This window comes from Toxotes jaculatrix, chromosome 8 (assembly GCF_017976425.1).
Source record: "Toxotes jaculatrix isolate fToxJac2 chromosome 8, fToxJac2.pri, whole genome shotgun sequence".
Lineage (NCBI taxonomy): Eukaryota > Metazoa > Chordata > Actinopteri > Toxotidae > Toxotes > Toxotes jaculatrix.
Window position 1 is genome coordinate 13346157 of NC_054401.1, and position 18517 is coordinate 13364673.

The 18517-nt window shown below is 39.4% G+C and overlaps 5 protein-coding genes across 5 annotated transcripts; all 5 read left to right on the forward strand.

The window, feature by feature from the left end:
- The first annotated feature begins 310 nt into the window (after positions 1–310).
- Positions 311–4180, forward strand: grinab (glutamate receptor, ionotropic, N-methyl D-aspartate-associated protein 1b (glutamate binding)). Its single transcript, XM_041045022.1, has 7 exons — positions 311–468; positions 1303–1646; positions 1741–1844; positions 2289–2489; positions 2804–2932; positions 3028–3171; positions 3525–4180. Exons 2-7 carry the CDS (start codon positions 1355–1357, stop codon positions 3675–3677), a joined length of 1023 nt encoding a protein of 340 aa, XP_040900956.1. The 5' UTR covers positions 311–468; positions 1303–1354; the 3' UTR covers positions 3678–4180.
- A 144-nt stretch (positions 4181–4324) lies between these two features.
- Positions 4325–6428, forward strand: LOC121186329 (speriolin-like protein). Its single transcript, XM_041045023.1, has 3 exons — positions 4325–5629; positions 5728–5846; positions 6068–6428. The coding sequence occupies exons 1-3, from the start codon at positions 5560–5562 to the stop codon at positions 6398–6400; spliced, it is 522 nt and encodes a 173-aa protein (XP_040900957.1). The 5' UTR covers positions 4325–5559; the 3' UTR covers positions 6401–6428.
- Positions 6429–6956: 528 nt separating this feature from the next.
- smpd5 (sphingomyelin phosphodiesterase 5) lies at positions 6957–11151 on the forward strand. The gene is made up of 8 exons (XM_041044461.1): positions 6957–7147; positions 8263–9486; positions 9629–9704; positions 9812–9952; positions 10064–10153; positions 10240–10303; positions 10409–10568; positions 10728–11151. Exons 2-8 carry the CDS (start codon positions 8362–8364, stop codon positions 10833–10835), a joined length of 1764 nt encoding a protein of 587 aa, XP_040900395.1. The 5' UTR covers positions 6957–7147; positions 8263–8361; the 3' UTR covers positions 10836–11151.
- A 714-nt stretch (positions 11152–11865) lies between these two features.
- Positions 11866–13526, forward strand: malsu1 (mitochondrial assembly of ribosomal large subunit 1). The gene is made up of 4 exons (XM_041044462.1): positions 11866–12281; positions 12556–12731; positions 12825–12906; positions 13002–13526. Exons 1-4 carry the CDS (start codon positions 11963–11965, stop codon positions 13154–13156), a joined length of 732 nt encoding a protein of 243 aa, XP_040900396.1. The 5' UTR covers positions 11866–11962; the 3' UTR covers positions 13157–13526.
- A 3721-nt stretch (positions 13527–17247) lies between these two features.
- On the forward strand, positions 17248–18256 carry LOC121185935 (peptide YY-like). The gene is made up of 3 exons (XM_041044463.1): positions 17248–17568; positions 17669–17758; positions 18143–18256. Exons 1-3 carry the CDS (start codon positions 17405–17407, stop codon positions 18165–18167), a joined length of 279 nt encoding a protein of 92 aa, XP_040900397.1. The 5' UTR covers positions 17248–17404; the 3' UTR covers positions 18168–18256.
- The last annotated feature ends 261 nt before the right edge of the window (positions 18257–18517 follow it).

An 18517-nucleotide genomic window follows, 5' to 3' on the forward strand; every position in this document is an offset into this window, starting at 1 on the left:
TGTAGCTAAGATACCACTTTCTCGACCCCGTCGCGGTTGTGGCCTGTGATGTTTTCCGCACTTCACTTTCGAGTTTAGTAATGCCTCCTTCAAGTGACAGACACGAGTGTCGCGTTCAAATCACATGCAAATCAAGTAAACATTGACACCTTAATCAGTCAAAGTGTGTCGTTGACTGTTATTTATTGCTTTGAAAAAAAAAAAAATCTCACACGACCTAATCTATGATAACACAAACGTCAGGTAGTTGATAAAGATATGCTCTCAAGTAGGTCTCCCGTGTACCATCTATCCCATGTGACCTGAACGCGGCATTGGATTCCACAGCCCGTGGAGCTGAGGGGCAGGCAGCGGTTTCCTGGCAGTCTGTGAACAAAACATCTATACAAGTGTGAGAACCTGCGACCATAAAAAATCACAGAACATTTTAGAGGAAGCCTGCTGGGTTAAAAAATTTGACTGTGCGACGTGAGTAGCCTTTAAAGATTTTAACCATTCTAACGTTGTTTTTTTTTTTTTTGCATTTCCAGATGGCTAATGTTATTGTTTGGTCAGCTTGTGTTTGTAACCTAACCTAACGATTTCCTAGAACACTCGTAATTTGTTCTTTACCAAATTTTTACTCATCTGTGTTAATTTGTTACAAATAGCCAGTTGAATGTAGATTATGTGGGTTAAATTGCCCTTTCCTTGTTGAAAGTGGAATTTGTGGCCTAAATTTAGAAGCTAATTCTCGCGAGTCTCGGCGAACCTCGGGGAAATTTGAAGGCAGCTAATCACTAAACGTTTTACGGGAATAGGCAGAAATACCTGGTGAGGTAGGAGAGTTAGGGCAAAGCTGGTGTCAGGTTAAACATCCTAAAACACGACTGGTTGGGGGTTTAGATAAGGTTAGGCTCAGGCTGAGGCTCAGGCTCAGGTAAAGGTAAGGGGAAACAGACCACTTCCCCCAGAGTCTGCTCCGGAGCGTTGGAATGTGATACCAACATGTAAAATGTAAATGATGGGTTGGTGTCAAACCCGGAGCCTTAACACTCGTTTAAGCCTCAGATTGGTGGCGGGTTTAATGCTATAAATGTGTACAACACATAGAAATCTGTCGATGCTTATCAATTTCGATATGCACCGGAAGGCAGCACCGTCACGTGACCTCTTTGACGTAACTGCGTTTCGCACTATGAACTTCTGTTAACCGTCTTTGTCAGGGCTGTTTATTTAGCTCTTTAACATAACATAACATAACATAACATAACATTACATAACATTACAGACGGCTTCTCCCTTTTATTTTATATTTTGCAGAGCTATCCCAATAATACAACGCTTCAGTCTTTGCTCCTGATCCAAGCCAGAGATGACAACTGAGAAGACTGAATACACTCCCGTCCAAGGGGGGCCTTCTCCGCCTCTTCTTCCCGGACAGCCAGCATTTCCTCCTGCATATGACATGAACATGCCAGGCCCAAACATGTTCGGAGGCCCTGCTCCTGGAGTTGTCCCTTTCCCTCCACCAACTGCTTTTGGACCAGGTGTTCCTGGAGCTTTTGGGATGGCTCCAAACCCCCAAGGTGGCATGGGATATGGTCCCAGTCCGTCCTCTTTACCATATTGTCCACCAGGACAGGGCTTTAATAGCAACTTTGAAAGTGAGTATTTATAACATTGTGTTATATTTTATGTGGAATAAGATTTGTAGCATAATTTAATGAATGTGATGTTTCTTCTTGGTGCCAATTTCAGATGATGTTTTCACCAACCAGGAGGATCCACCAGCCTTCATCGAGAATGACGAATTTGATTTTGGATTAGATAACAAGAGCATAAGAAGAGCCTTCATTCGAAAGGTAAGGAGACAGATTGGTTGAAGATGTAGAAACCACATTATTTGCTGCTAAGTCTGCAGATTTCTTCAAATTTCTTATATTAATAATTCAATTTTTTAGCTCTGCATTTAGACATAGATTTACTTCAAATATACATTTAGTGACAAACAATCATGAGATTCCTGGTATTTTATTGTCCAAAAAAACCCCTTAGAATTCACAGAATTTCCTTCAAAATTATTTTTGGCAAGTTGCCATGCTTTCCACCAGATTCCACTGAAATCAAGTTTTTGACATATCCTGCTGATGAACAAACAACAGAAAAACAAACACAATCATGAACCTAATCTTCTTGGTGGAATGGATCATATACATTGATGCAAGTTGAGATACCCCTTAAAATGGACATTCTTTGTTAGAAAAATCATCTGTGTCTTCTGCCTAAAAATCCACTCTTCATTCCAGGTATTCTTGGTGTTAACTGCTCAGCTGATGGTGACATTCGCCTTCGTGGCTGTTTTCACCTTTGTGGCAGAGGTCAGGATGTTTGTCATGGTGAACACCTGGACCTACTTTGTGTCCTATGCTGTGTTCTTTGCGTCAGTTTGTGCAATCAGCTGTTGTGGAAGCATTCGCCGAAAACATCCTTGGAACCTGGTTGCGCTGGTAAGTCTGCTCAGTCTTTGTTTTTTCAGAATGACAAACAATGAGGGAAGGAGTTACAGCTCAGGAAGTACCATGCTTTCTGATTTCAGTTATTGTTGTCTTGGGAAACAAATGCAAAGTTTTAATTTTTCTATAATCCTTCCAACTTGTTCTGATGTGGTAAAGTGAGAGATAAGGCTGCCTCCTTGCTCAAAACACGACAGATAGAGCCTCACAAATCACTGTTGCAAAATGGTTTCTTATTCATGCCTTGAAATTGCACTCCACTCAAACATGTGCAGCAGTGCTGATGTATTTGTGTTTCTTGTATTTAGTCCATCCTGACTCTCAGTATGTCCTACATGGTGGGAATGATCGCCAGTTTTCATGACACCGACTCAGTGGTCATGGCGGTGGGCATCACGGCAGTTGTGTGCTTCACAGTGGTCATCTTCTCTCTTCAGGTCTGTATCTGTCAGTCCCTGCGTCTTGTATCTATGTCATGTACACCAATCACACTTTGTTATTGAGGTTACTTTTATGCCACTTCCTCCCACAGACCAAGTACGACTTCACTTCCTGTTACGGCGTGCTTTTTGTCTGTTTAATTGTCTTGATCTTCTTCGGCATCCTCTGCATCATCATCCGTGACAAGATTCTGCACATTGTGTATGCTGGACTGGGAGCATTGCTCTTCACCTGTGTAAGTGCTTAAACAAACTGTTTTCTCCCCACTTTACTGTATATGGTGGTGATGACAGCAGTGTGTCTGGAAAGGCACATTCTTGCTGTTGAAGTGAAATCTTTAATTGCTGTGAGGACCATTAACTCAGTTTCATTCTCCTCTACTGTTTTGAGGTGTAGGCAGAGATATCAGAGGCTGAAATTTCCTATAACTATAACCAGAATGTCTCTTCATAATTTGGGTGAACCAGTCCTTTAACCTGTGCCCACACAAAATGATTAAAATTCAGATATTGACTGGTATTCTACATCTTTATTTAGGGAAAACTGGTCTCAGTGTTTGACCCATTGTGAATTTCTTCTGTGTTTCAGTTCTTGGCGGTCGACACGCAGCTGCTGCTTGGCAACAAGGAATTGGCCCTGAGTCCAGAGGAATACGTCTTTGCTGCTCTTACCTTGTACACAGACATCATCAACATCTTCCTCTATATTCTTGCTATCCTTGGAAGAGCAAGGGGGGGCTGAGCAGGAGGAACAACAGAAATTGTTTTGAGTTCATGTATTTAAGTGAATTCCCATAATCTTGACTTTTATTTTTTCTAATTTTTCTGTGAACTGTTTTGTCTCGTAGTGTTCATCGATCACATATTCTGAGATTTCTTCTTGCTTTATGTTGTGCAAATGTTTTTTTTATAATAATACATTGTCTGTTTTATGAAGTGATATGTCTTCTGGTAAAAGACTTCGTCTTGGTTTAGAAAATGATTTCTTATGCCAAATGAAATTGGCAAAAGAATAAAAAGTCCACTTACCTACTTTTTTCAGAGCTTTCACCTTTATCACACGGTCTTCATCAGCAGAAGGAGTTTGCTCAGCTGTCTTGGTGAGCAGTTATGATTTCATCCATTTCACCTGTCTCTTCCGGGTTGGCTTCTTAAGTAGATGAAGACCTTGTGATACGGGCAAAACACGGGAAAAAAAACTAGTAAGTGGATCTCGAGTCAGGATTGTCTTGTCAAACTACTATTTCCAGGGTCAAGAATGAACTTTTATGCTTAAACCTATAGCCCACCACATGTGAAAATGGCTAAAAAGTGCACTGGATGAAATACCAGCAGCTGCTGAGCTTGAATGTCAGCAGATCTGTCTCCATGACAACCAGATATACTCCATCCACTTATAAAGGCTGTATGATACAATTGAAAAGCTAGTGTGTGCCCTCTGATTTGGGGATTTTTTTTTTGGGTCAAACTATTTCGAAGGTAAAGAAGAACTTTTAATAGTTAAATATAAAGGTTCTTTTCAAAGCCTGATCTCTGTCTTTTGTGTGGAGTGAAAACATCTTGACAGAATCATGTCTCACCAAAGAATTGTGTTCTGTTGTGATTTGATATATGATTCTGTCAGGATCCAGAAAGTTTTGTGTGTTTGGGGCTCAGCTGTGAAACTGGGAGCCCCAGAATGGACCTGGAGCAAACTGTTTCTGCCTTGCTGTCAAAAAATGAACAACTCGGGCAGGAGAACGATCAGTTGAAGTTGATGCTAAGTGTAGTCAAGGAAAACAGAGACCTGAGAGCCTGGATACAGAGCTTTGACAATTCTACTCTGGAGGATTTAACAGGTAGTGCAAGTGTTTTTCTTTGCCACTAGATGTCAGCCAGGGTGCAGTTCAGAGTTGTCAGTGTAGTTGCTAATAATTACAACAGGAACCAGAATGAGGTATGAAAAACATTTTGTAAACTCAGTGCTCTGTTTTTATAAGTATTTGCAGTTTTGTATTGTTTTGGTCAAGTAATCTCCTGTCTTTGTAACATAAAATAGTACTAAGCATATACAAATATAGGCCTTTTCACCGTGTTACAAATGTAAACAGACCAGATTTATATGTAGTTGTAGCATTTCATAGTAACAGCTGACAGGGACAAAACTGATCCAAACTGTTCCCTAGCAACACAATTCCAAAGAAATGGTCCAGGCAGTATATTCTGATTTCTGGTTGTAACTTTTTCTTTTTTTAATCATCAAAATAATCGGTTATTTTGTGAGTTTGTTTAATATCTTACGTGTTAAAATAGATATTGTGTTAAATATAAAATGATAAATAATATAAAATCAGTTGATCAATTCTAAAACACAATGGGTACCATTCTAAAGACGTTAAAACAGGTTGTGTCATTAAAGTATCCACTTCACAGACTGCTTGTCTTAATAAATGCAGTATGTATGACAAGAATAACATCTTGCTTTCTTGTTATCAGTTTGCTCACCATCAGGAAGAAAACCATCCAGTCTGTGGCAAACCACCTCTGATGAGGCACAGTTCAGAAAAGACTTGCAACAATCCGCAAGCAAACACAAACACCAAACCTCGTCCCCTGTCGACTTCAAGTCTTTCATACAAAGCTCGATGTTTACAGACACATGTGAGAAAGCAGAGTCTCAAAGCTGCCAGGCTGATGTTCCTCTTGAGGTCAAAAGTGAGTGATACCTAACATGGAAAGATTTTTGAGAAGTAATGGTAATGTTCCCAGAAAGAAACATTTTCCTAATTTTAGTTATTTCATTGCTCTTCCAGACAGGCTGCTGGGAGAGATTGCTTACCAACTGGATGGGAGGATTCTCTCTTATGTCTTCCAGGGCCACAAGAGGCTTTACGGTTTCACACTGCTCAATTTGCCAGAGAAGATCATTCAGGTAAAAACTGCTCACTGATATTTTATAATCATTATTATTTTAATCAAAAACCTGGTTCTAGAAAGTTCAGGAAAAAAATATCACTTTAGAATCCAAAGAGATCAAGAAAGCTTCAACCATGACTCATCCCAGTATGAGTTAATTTAGAAAAACAATAATGACCATAAAATTCCACTTATATAACTCAGAGGAAACTCTCAGCTTGTTTTCTTCTCTTGTAGGTTAGCACCCATCCCCTGACAGGGAAGGTGGATGAGGGCTATCGGCTTCATCTCACTCAGAGGTATGCTGATCTCATGGAGCAGTTGAACCGGCTCGGTTTTAAAACAACACTTCACCCCCCTTTCACCGAATTTATTGTCAACACTTATGGGATCCTGAAGGAGAGGCCTGATAAATACAGCACTCAGACAATGGACTACAATAATCCAGACTTTCTGAGGGAGCTGATAGTGACGACAGCACCGGGAAAACTTCAGAAGGACCTGCTGCTTGTGCTCACCTGCCTCTGCAGCATGGCCCAGAAGGACAGAAAACCTCTTCTTCTCTACTAGTGATGACTGCATTCAGAGACATTTACAAGCTTATTTCCAATTCACAAAATGGAAAAAAAGAGTTGATAAATGATGTTGCATGATAAAATTTGTGTGGCTATGATTTTTTTTTTTATCATACTTTTAAGTATTTGCTTATTAATATACACTTTCTAACAAAACAAATTTGGACTAAAGCTTGCTCCACAATGTATCTGAAGCTTTATTCTTATCACGCAGGGTACAAAAATGTAAACATGAATTGCTTTCAATCATGATAATGTGGTATAAATTGTTCACTAAGAATAATACATTAATCAATCAATCAATCCAAAAATGATAAGGATGTCATATAAAACATGCATTTTTGATGGTGTGGCTCAGTCTTTACCCATATTGTCTTCTACTGGTTCATTTGGTAAACGGTTTCCAGAAGTCACTGCTTAATTAGCTGGGAAACTTAAAATCAAGAAGTACTCAGTGATTAGAACAGACTGTAACAGGTCGCCTCAGGTAAGATCACGTGTCAGACGGGCCGGACACCATGACACCGCCATTGGGGCGTGGCTTAATAACGCCAGAATGATCAGCGGTTGAAAGCAGGGTGGGCTATTAGTGCTGAACTGTTTTTTTTCCCCCCTAAGCCCAAATGTGGACTTCATTACAGCATGTGGCAAACTAATAAAATGAATGTAACAGAAGAAATACATTAGCAGGCGGCTCGCTGTGAGGGTTCTTCAGACGGACTGTCCTAGTTTTCGTAGTAAGGTAAGACCATTAGGGCTGCCACGTTAGCGGAGTGTTTTAAGCTAGCTCAACAACAGGACAGGTGACAGCTTTCATTTGTGATAACGAACACACACGTAGACTCTGAGGGATGTTTAAAGTGTGGGAATTTAGTAACCATGTGCTACAATGACACAGCGACCTGTCGTGACCATACGCACCAACGTTAATGTGGGTTTGAAAGTTTTTCTGTTGCGTTTATGCGGTTATGTGAAACTGTTAGCTTAGCATACCTGCACACGGGCGTTCACAGTACCTTTGCTGAGACTCCCCTCACCTACCTGTGTGAGTGTCGACAGGACAGACACGACACATGAAGCTCGCTTCCTTTGACTGCTAAAAACTTGCATGATGGTAGAATTTATGGTTGTCTGCTTTGCATGGGGTCTTTATATGGATAATCGGGATGTTGAGGGTTTCCAACTTCCTGATTGTCCATCTTTAGCTGAAGAACCAGAGCCCAGTGTCAACAGTGGGAGTGAACCCTTGAATGTAACGTTAAAGGGCAAATCCACACTAAAACTGTTTATAGTACAGTCTTATTTTTCACAGTAAACGCAGGTGTCCAGACTCCTCGGATTGTATCACATGTTGTGAATGTATTACAGTTGAGATGTTATTGTCAAATGCTAATTTAGCAGTACAAGATAAGAAAAAAATATTTGTGGTAGGTTTTACCTTTGACACACCCAGTGAACACAGTATAATGAAAATGTCAATACACATAAAGGTGTGGCGTTCAGGCTTTTTTTCATTGCAGATTTTTTTTCCCCAGTGATTAGAAACTGTGCAGATGGTGGCAGCTGGATTATATGGAGTTTACACAATGTTTTTCTCTTTGCCTCCTTTAAAAGTGATCATGATGCATTGCATAAGGGTGCAGTAAGCCAGTCTGATCTTCCTACTGCCTCTGACTGTACTGCATTCATGCCACTACAGTTGTCAATTTCCTCATGTTTTCCACAACTGCGTGTACAGGCATGAATTCAGTGAAAGATAAAAGTCAGTTAATCCTGTGAGTCCACATTGTGAATGTTTATAGAGATCACAGGAACAGAGCCACAATATAAAATTCTGATTTCTTTCTCCTGCCTTAGTGTCCTGTGGAACCCATGAACGAGGAACGAGGAATGAGGGTAGAACGGGAAGTGCCAGTGTTGTTCATACAGATTGCTGCATAAAGAAAGGGCAGAGGCATGGCTCTGCGGGTGTCTCCCTTTCCTAATGGCTTTGTTGCAGGCCTCCATGCTGTGGGATGGGCATTCATCCTGCCTTGTTTCTGGTTTCTTGATCGCCTCATTGCTGTGTGCAAGTCCACCACCCTGGAGAAAACGCAGCGACTGGAGCAGGAATGCTACCTCCACCCCCTCAAGGTCTTCTTTGGCTCCATTATTTTCTTCATTCTTTTTCTTGCCACAGCCCCCTTGGCCCTCCTGGGATTTCTGCTCTGGGCTCCTCTTCAGGGCTGCCGCAGACCCTTTAACTACCACAGGGAGACGCCATCCTCACCAGAAACAGAGACACACAGGGGCTTTGAGCTGGTAGGAAAGGCCTCATTTGGCTTTGCCACAGCCAACTTGTGTCTTTTGCCTGATAGCTTGGCTCGCTTTAACAACCTGGGGCACACCCAGCACAGGGCAGCTGCCATTGGTCAGCGCATTCTGCAAGGTGTGTGTCGACCCCATATCCGCATCTTTGTTGACTCGCCCAGCAGCTGTGGTACTCTCAGCCCCTCCAGCAGCATACTCCCCACAGTTAACTCATCTACTTACGGGGCTACAGATAGACAGGGCCAGCCCCCAGTGAGTCACCATTCAGACCCAGCTGAAGGACATGTTTCAGTCCCAAAGTCCAACACTCAGGTGGTTTGTGTGCCCTGTGATGACACAGAAGATCCCTCGACTGAGACACCCTCTCCCCTCCTCAATTGCAACCAGAACTCCAACCAGCAGGGCCGAGCGGGTCACCGGAGGAGTGCACCCCGAGCTTTACTCTCCCAGGGTCTCCGCCAGCATGACGATGTACCATGGGAGGTATCGTCATTGTTTCCAGCTAATTTGGATATCCTGTGCCTAGAGGAGGTGTTTGATAAGAGGGCTGCACAGAAACTCACCCAAGCACTAAGACCCATGTTTGGCCACATATTGTATGACATTGGTGTGTATGCTTGCCACCCACCATGCAGATGTTCCTCTTTCAAGTTCTTCAACAGCGGCCTGTTTGTAGCTAGCCGATTCCCGGTGCTCAAGGCCCAGTACCACTGCTTTCCCAACAGTCGTGGGGAAGATGCACTGGCTGCTAAAGGCCTCCTTTCTGCTAAGGTACGTTACTTAATATCATGTATTTAGCCACTATGAGTTACTGATGTTGTCCTTTTTGATTTGCAGAATTCATATTAAGTAGTCATGAATTTGTAATAATGTTAAGATGGTGAAAATAGAATTTGAAAAATGATTTTTTCAGGTGCTAATCGGGCAGAATCAGAAACAGAAGAAAGTGGTTGGCTATTTTAACTGCACACACCTTCATGCACCGGAGGGCAAGTCACATTTCCTGATTTGGTCGTCACAGAAAACTGAACAGAAAATTTTGCATTTTCTTATAAGGAAGCATGTTCATCATAGTCTTTCTGTGTTCTCTTATCAGGTGAAGGGGAAATTCGCTGTGAGCAGTTGGACATGGTAACCAAGTGGATTGGTGATTTTCAAGCTGCCAACAGACAGCCTGATGAGGATGTTGTTTTTGATGTGCTCTGTGGTGATTTCAACTTTGACAACTGCTCACCTGGTGTGTCTTTATCTCTGACAATTTCCTGTTTTTTTTGGCTGATCTTCCTGAAAGCACCTTCTCCTCAAGTTTTTGAAATTTAGTGCTTATTAATGTTTTTTGTTTGTCTAGATGACACCCTGGAACAGAATCATTGTCTGTTTGAGGAATACAGAGATCCTTGCAGGGCAGGGCCTGGAAAAGAGAAGCCCTGGGTTATTGGTTCGTATCATTTCAACTACAGTAAATGCTGCATAGTACAGTATATTTTGACATTGATTGGGTATTACAATGATTTTCTTCCAAAGGTACTCTACTGGAACAGCCCACATTGTATGAAGATGACGTAAATACCCCAGACAGTCTACAAAGGTATACTCAGTTTCACTGTCTCTAGCGCAGCACCACTAATGCAATGTAAACAGATGACATGAACATCTGCTCTTTCTTCTCTCTGTTCTCTCTGTCTCTGTGTAGAACTTTGGAAACAGAAGAGCTAAGAAAGAAGTATGTCTCCCCTCCTGTTCCTGCACAGGGCTGTCCACTGGTTTACCCTGAGACTGGCCAGTCGTGGGTGGGACGTCGGATTGACTATATCCTGTATCGCGAAAACTCTATTTCAAAACACTGCCGAACAGTACGCGCCCCTCTATGTTTTTACTCTTTCTTCTCCATTGCCTTTGTTTCTGTGGAGTTGCAATTCAACAAGGTGCAATAGAAAAGTTAAAACACAACATGCCATAAAAAAAAGAAAAAAGCATCATGAAAACCACACTCTCCTTTTGTCTCCATCTAGGAAATTGAAGAGGTGACGTTTATAACCCAGCTGGCTGGCCTCACGGACCATATTCCTGTGGGTTTGAGACTGAATGTATTAATGGACTCTGACTGTGCTGATGAATGAGGACTAATGTGAGCACAGCTTTACTTTTGAACAAAGGGAACAAAATGTACAAAAATGTACATTGCTCTAATCTATACAGGCACGATAATGTTTTGTTTACATACTTGAATTTGTAATTTCAATGACAATGTACTGACCAATGAGATTTTACCTCAGGTGGAATTTAATATGGATTTATTGAAATTTTATAATGTATACAGTTTTATGCATTAAAGCTTGTTCAGGCCAGAGGTATTGATTTTGTAAAACACTATATTTTTAGGATTTTTCATTCAGAATTTTTTCCTACAGAAATAAATGCAAAGAATGAATTTTACACTATCTTGCTAATTTGTCATCAATTATTCAGGTGCATAATTTGACTACACCCATCTGACACAGCAGAAGTAATTTACCTCATGAAACTTTAAAGCTACGGTGCCAATTCAGTTGCTATCTCAAAAGAGCAAAATTAAAAAGAATTTTGCTGCTCAGGGGGGCTCAGGGGGGCAACTTACAAGGCAAGACGTGCAAGTATAGCCAGATAACTTAAGGGCATGAAATAGGCTAAGACAGATTGTGTAATAAAGCAGATGATTTTCTGCTACTTTACACTCAGAGGCAGCTATTGTACTTTTTCCTCCATTTACTAGCTACTTTGCAAATTCAGAGTAGACTACTTTTTACTTTTACTAAAATAAAAGTATAGTAAAAGAGTATTTCTGCACTGTGATATTGCTATTTATACTTTCTAAATTCTTCTTCCACCACTGCAGATGTCAAACATGCATGACTGAAACATATTTCTAAAACATCCTGGGGCTATGTTTCACAATTTTAAAGCAGTATCACCAGACTGAGTCAAAATCTAAATCACAAGGGAATTTAATGCATAATCCTGCCTTGTGAAATACAACACACCCACAGACCATATACTGATTGGCAAAATCACCGGCCTGATTTCTGAGGTCAATACCCTATATGATCGATAGGGTGCGCTCTTCATTTATTTCAGGCAAAGCCCAGAAACCAACAAAAGAAGCCGAACGAACCAATCAAAAGCCAAGGCCGAAATTCACTTCCTGTTTTTAGCTTAGCCCTTGACAGGCGCGTGGATTGACACTGATAATGTTATAGGCGCTAACATCATGAGTATTCTCAATCGCTGTAATAAACTGGTATCGTCGGCGTTTAAAAGAAGCGTTTTTGCGGAACAAACGGGTGTTTTTAGAAGAGTCTGCCCGATTCCCAAAGCTCGGTGTCACAGCTTCTGTCTCACTCGACAATTCACACCGAATTTAGCCTCATGTCAGCGTCGTCGTTTTCAACAAGTTTTCACTTGTCATCTAGACACAAAAAGATGTTATTCAGAGATGTATAGTGGAAGTACTAATTCAGACAAGGGCACTGATATGTCTTCCGAGGACTCACATGAGATGGACAGTGACAGTCGAGCCCCGAGTCTAAGTAAGTACTTAGTTTTAGAGCTGAAATTATTAGTCGATTAATAGATTTACCTTGATAGACAGAAAGTCAGTCGGCAGTTGTTTCTGTAGTTATTGATCTTTTAAGCCATTTTAAAGTTAAGTACTAGATTGGATGTTGTTAAATGGCCAGTGAGTTAAATGGCCTTTTCCTTGTTTAAAAAAATAAAAGAAAAATTGAAAAATTAGTTAATCGTTATTTTTTTTATATTGCTTGAATATTGTCTGACAATATGTTTCACCCCTGTTTTCTCCAGGACCCTCAGAGACTTTCAGTCTTGATGTGCTGGTGTCTCTGCTGCGTCAGGAAAACGCAGTGGACATCTGTGTGATTGAAGTTCCAGACCAGATCAAATACGCTGAGTACTTCATTGTCGTCAGTGGTGTATCACCGAGACACCTCCGAGCAATGGCACTTTATGCTATCAAAGTGGTAATGTTATTTTTTTTTTTTACTTTGTTAGATGTTAATATGTGCAACCGGTTTTGGTTTTTAAATTTTACACAAATGACGCTTTTCCTCCAGTATAAGTTTCTGAAGAAAGATGGAGATCCAAATGTCAAGATAGAGGGGAAGGATGCAGAGGACTGGATGTGTATTGACTTTGGTAAATGAAACACAGAGATCCTATCTTTAAGTATCCGTTTTTGTAAACTGTTGTGTGTTATTATAGTTACTAGTGTCCATTTGTCTTCGCCTCAGGTAATATGGTTGTTCACTTCATGATGCCAGAGACCAGAGACATCTATGAACTAGAGAAACTCTGGACTCTCCGTAAGTATGATGAGCAGCTGAGGAGCATGCCTGCTGAGATACTACCAGAAGACTTTGTATATGATGCTGACGTCACAAAGTGATGACACAAGACAAATCATCAAGTCGTTCACAGACTTTACTTCTTCATTGTAATGTTGGATTCATCCTTTCCTATCCCTGGGAGTAGAAATGAAAGTTTTTTTTTTGGACATTTTAATTATCTTTGGACAATAAAACAACACATTTTGTGTTGAGAACTGATGGACTGGTACGGATTAATCTCTGATGCAGAAGCTTTACTATATGAATTACTTCTCCATCATATTGATTAATTGCATACACCGCTTTTTCATACTATCTGACTTTGAGAGGGCATCATATCGTATTTGCAAATTATGTTTGATGTTTTTTTGCTATGTCAAAAAAAAGTTACCATATTTTGATGGTTAAAAATAAATTATGTTAAAAACATCCTAGATTTTAAAATTATTCTCTGAATATTTCCTTGTACTGTGAATTTTACTCAGCCACATTTACAGGAACGTGGGTATTTGCTCTGTCAAGATTCATCTTCTTCATAAAGGCAGGTAAATATACAAGTTATCAAACAGTTAACCATGTCTGTATGTAAAGTGATAAACAATAACAATAAAAACAAATAACAATAATAGAAATTATAATTACTAAACTATAGCATTTAAATGCCTTTCAAGTGGCTGCTGGGTCACTGCTGATCATTAATGACAACTTGGCAGTTATACTGTTTTTTGTATTAATAACTTCCTCAGGTAGACGGGAGTTGTTACTATATAAACAGATGTACAGATTGGAATTATACAGACTGAACGTACAGAACCAATTTTGCTGTAAATTTGTGAGAATTTCTGTAAGTAAGCTGCAGTTTCAGATTTTTGAGTCGGAGCCTTATTAACTTTTGAATCAACTAGTTCATTAAAAACAATTAAAATCCTTAAGTATATTACAGTAAATACCACAGTGTAAAAAATGTTCTTTTAGAAGTAGGCCTACAAGTCTTCTGTTAAAGTGCTAGCAGTAAATTGTGCACAGTAAATATTAGTTTATAAGTAAAAGTACTTATTGCTAAGAATAGTCCCTTTTTAAGACTATTTAAATTATTGATACTTGACACATTTACATCTAAAATGTAGGGGAGCCAAAGAATCAAAAACTACGACAAATTACCAGATTTTCAAAGTTGTACTGAAGCACTTTGCTTTGGTTAAGGTATATTGTCATCTTCCACCTGTGGGTCCAATTCACTGGGCAGTTTGTTGTTTGCAAAGAAAACATTTTTGGAACATTTTCCCAAAGCCATGATTGTGTGGGGTTATCGAAACAAGCCGTTTCCGTTGATGGTTTCAGTCAAATCAAACAAAAAGATTGCTTCTTCCAGGAAAAGAGAAGTTTTCGGCCAAAGTCATGACATGCATTCACTCAGCACTCATCTGCTCTCAAAGATTGGTCAGTGAATTGGTAACATACAAATGGGTCGATCAGCACAAAGAGTCTACAGTCTGAAACTGTGCAGTGTTTGAATACTAATCTGTACTACATTTTTAGTTTCTGTCCTGACATCACATTAAAATACACCGGTTAAAAAGTGCATTTTTACTAAGCTCCTAATACCTGCAGACGAGCATTTTTATGGAGAATCAGAGCTTGAACCAAACACAGAAACAGTAGCTAAGATACTATAAGTGCACACACACCCTCATAAGTTCCTAGCAAGTGACCATTCCGATTCATTGACTTGCTGTAAGTCATGCTGGATCAGAACATTAGCTAAATGTAAAAATGTAATGAGGCAGGAGATGCCTGCATGGAGCCTGACAGGACCCAGTATTTGAATGTCTCTGTGACTGTTCTGGTTGTTTATGCTTACATGGTCTGGAAATGAAGAATGTGACTCACTAGTGAAGAACACTAGTGAATCACAGCAGCGTCATCTAACAGAGCTTCCTGCAATACACCCATCAAAAAACCCCACTAAAACGCAACGTGGACTTGAAATTATGGATCATACTTAAATATTTATGGTTCGACCAAAGACAGACAGTCAGATGGCTATTTTGAATTGCACTATTTGCATGCTCTTTACGGATAATGGTGGTACATGGGCTAAATGGTACAAAACTAGTTAATGCAACCTTTTGCTTAAGCTTTGGACCGTTTGTGCCTCAAACTGTTTTAAACCAACTGCTTTCTGGTGGATAAGCAAAATGACACTAGTGGGACAATTGAATTGAGTGAAAGAAAAAGTTAAGTTCTGTGTTACTGCGGCTAATGTTCTCATTAACTAGCCATAGCCATTTTACCAACTGTTGTTTAGCCATTTGTGGCCATGCAGGAGTCGATATATACTCTGTGGTGGAGGATACTGAGAAGAACAGTGAGATTGGTTAGCTTTTAGAAACAGCAGTGGCACAGTATCTGCCTGAGGTACACAAGGTGGCTCAAAATGACTTATTTCATTGCACTTGTTTTCACTTAAATTTATAAAAAAATGTATACACAGTATAAAGTTAATTCCTTATTTGTGTACATGTAATCAAAAGTTTTTAAAAATGTGTTTATTGCTTTAGTCCCAATTTATTTTTGTGTGTTATTGCTTTGGTCTCCACAAATTTTGAAGTAAAATGTAAACACTTTTTTGCTGAAATGAAATGAGTCACTTTAGCATACAACATCTGGATTCTTCAGTCTATAAGGCTGAAAATATGCAGTTCTTAAGTACTTTTCCTGAGCAGACTGTGGCTCTGGAATAGAGCTCTCACATGACTGTCATAGGAAACAACAACACCAATCAACTGTCAAATTTCAGCAGAGTGCTCTTCAAAGAAAATAGTTGTCATTAAAGTTATCTTACCATTTAGAGGGTGAAAGCTTTTTGTGCCCTCTATCATCTGGAATTGAAAGTTTAACGGGTCTGTGTAATTTACTGCCCTTTCTTGTGTGGTTTGGTGTAATTTGGAGCTATGCTCGATGGTTTGGCCAAAATGCTTTAGTTATTATTATCTTAAGACAACTATACGTCAGTCGGTAGTGTTTAAGGTGGAGTTGTATGGCTGCTGTTTTGCATTCACATAGAATTAGAACCTTTGAATTGATTAACTCCAAGACACTGCAGATATCATCATGTCTTTTATTTCTAACAGCTCAATTACATATTTAAGGTTATGAATGCAAAATTAATGAATGTTTTTGTTTCTTAACGCAGACCCCCTCTGCATATAGTCTTTAAACTAAAACATCAACACCTGGGGCATCCTAACATATTTCAAATTAATGTGAAAACAACAGACCATCACCAGCCACTTTAGGTTGCGCGTCATCAGTTTTAATGAAACTTGCCATGCGGGTTATGACTCTTAAGTGGACTGTCTAAAATAAATAAAGGTTTTAGACTTTCCGCTTGAACCTTTCTTTTTCTACAAAAGGGTAACATATGCTGTGATCAAATATACTCTTTTCTGTTCTCCAAACTTCTTACCCTATTTAATGTAGAAAAGACAGTAACTGAAGATAAAATGACCACTCTGCAAATTAAAAGGAATCAATTATGTGGGCCTCTGTGAGTTTATATTTAATAAACTCATTGCTTGTTGCAAAGGAGTTGATCATGTTGTAAAACAGAATTTTGTTGTGATGTAAATCATGAATAATTGGATCCTCAAAGCACACTTTAACTCTGAAGTGAATTTGTAATGTACTTCATTTTGATATATTAAAACCGTCAACATTTTGATAACTTAAACTCCACAAAATAACAGGGCCAGTACTATGATTTTTATATTTAAATGTTAAACAAACGAAGATTAGTTTTATTTGACACCTGACATGTTGTCTTTTTTCTATAATGTAACTGACAATCTCTATTTATTTTAACTGCCTTGCAATTCAAGGATTACTAAACTAATAGGGCAGTTGATATTTCTCAGGAGTGCCCTAAAACTGAATGAAATTACCCTCCCTCCCCACTCGACACACACTGTATAAAACTGGGGCAATGTTGGGAATCTGACAGAGGTACCTTGAACAGCGAGAAAACCAATAGTACAGCAGTATTAAGTCTCACGTTATAATGTAAGCCAAATTTTTGTTTCTCACTTTTTCATTGAAAAGCTCAATTTTTGATTGAAAGTCAGTGATTATTTATGTGTCTGATAGCTATTATGGTTTATGAACTATGGGAGCATCAGTCCAATATTGAGGTTCTAGTTCAGATTTTGGCATTGTGACATTATTGGATAATTATATTTTTTTTTACTATGTACTATGTTTTTGACTATTAATTTTCCCTGTGATCCAGGACTCGCTTGAGCGCTGTGATGTCGTTGAGTGTTCTGGCTCTCTGCCTGCTGGCTTGCATTCACTCTGGCATAAATGCATATCCAGCCAAGCCTGCCAGTCCTCAGGAAGGAGCACCACCTGAGGAGCTCGCCAAATATTATTCTGCACTGAGACACTACATCAACCTCATTACAAGACAGAGGTTAGTTCTTGAATTTCTATAAAATACTATAGATTCAGAAAATTATGATAAGTAAATGCAAAGATGTAATGATGTGTTGCGTGTCTTTTTTTATATGCAGATATGGGAAAAGAGACACGCCAGATACTGTATTTTCAGATGTGTTGGTGAGGGAGAACACAGAGAGTATTCCAGGATATAACTATGTCAGGTAAATTATTCTAAAATTACAGCGAAAGGCTGCTTTTTACACATTTTGTAAAGCTGTTTCACAAATTTGCATTTTCACAATATAACTTATGGTAATGCATAATAAATCATGTACAATGAGATACTGTAAATAACACAAACATCCATGCAATCTAGTGTAATGCTATTCTATTCTTGTGAAGAGCTGATGATGTTCAGTTAATGTTCACACAGTGTCAAAGAAGTGCTGATTGTACTTTATGGTGATTTTAGGGTTGCAGTAAGTGGGGGTGGTGTATTCTAACTCCTGATCAATGTGTATTGGGAACAAAAAAAATAGCATCTACATAGGTTTTAACGTTTAACGTCAAATACACACTTTTTTACTGACGCCCTTATATTACAGATATGATGAGCTGCCACTGTGGTGATGCCACTGGAGCCGTGATATAGAAGCTGACTACTTCAAAGCTGCTGCCATGTCTGTTACTGACATGAAATGAACTTGTGTTGCATGGAATAAATATTGTGAAATGCAACTGCTTTGGTCTGTAATGTTGCCAGTGCGTCACTAAAACGTGTTTTTAACATGTAGTCCCATCCTCTCACTTTGGCTCGACAAGCACCAAGTAATACTACTAAAACCATGTAGTATCTGCAGTGTAGGGACAGTTTGTTGAACAATGTCTTGTGCGTGATGAGTAACAGTGCTCTCTGCTGGTGAACTGGCATCTAAACATTGTGAATATTTTTCAAGTGAGGCAAATTCCTTATAATTCAT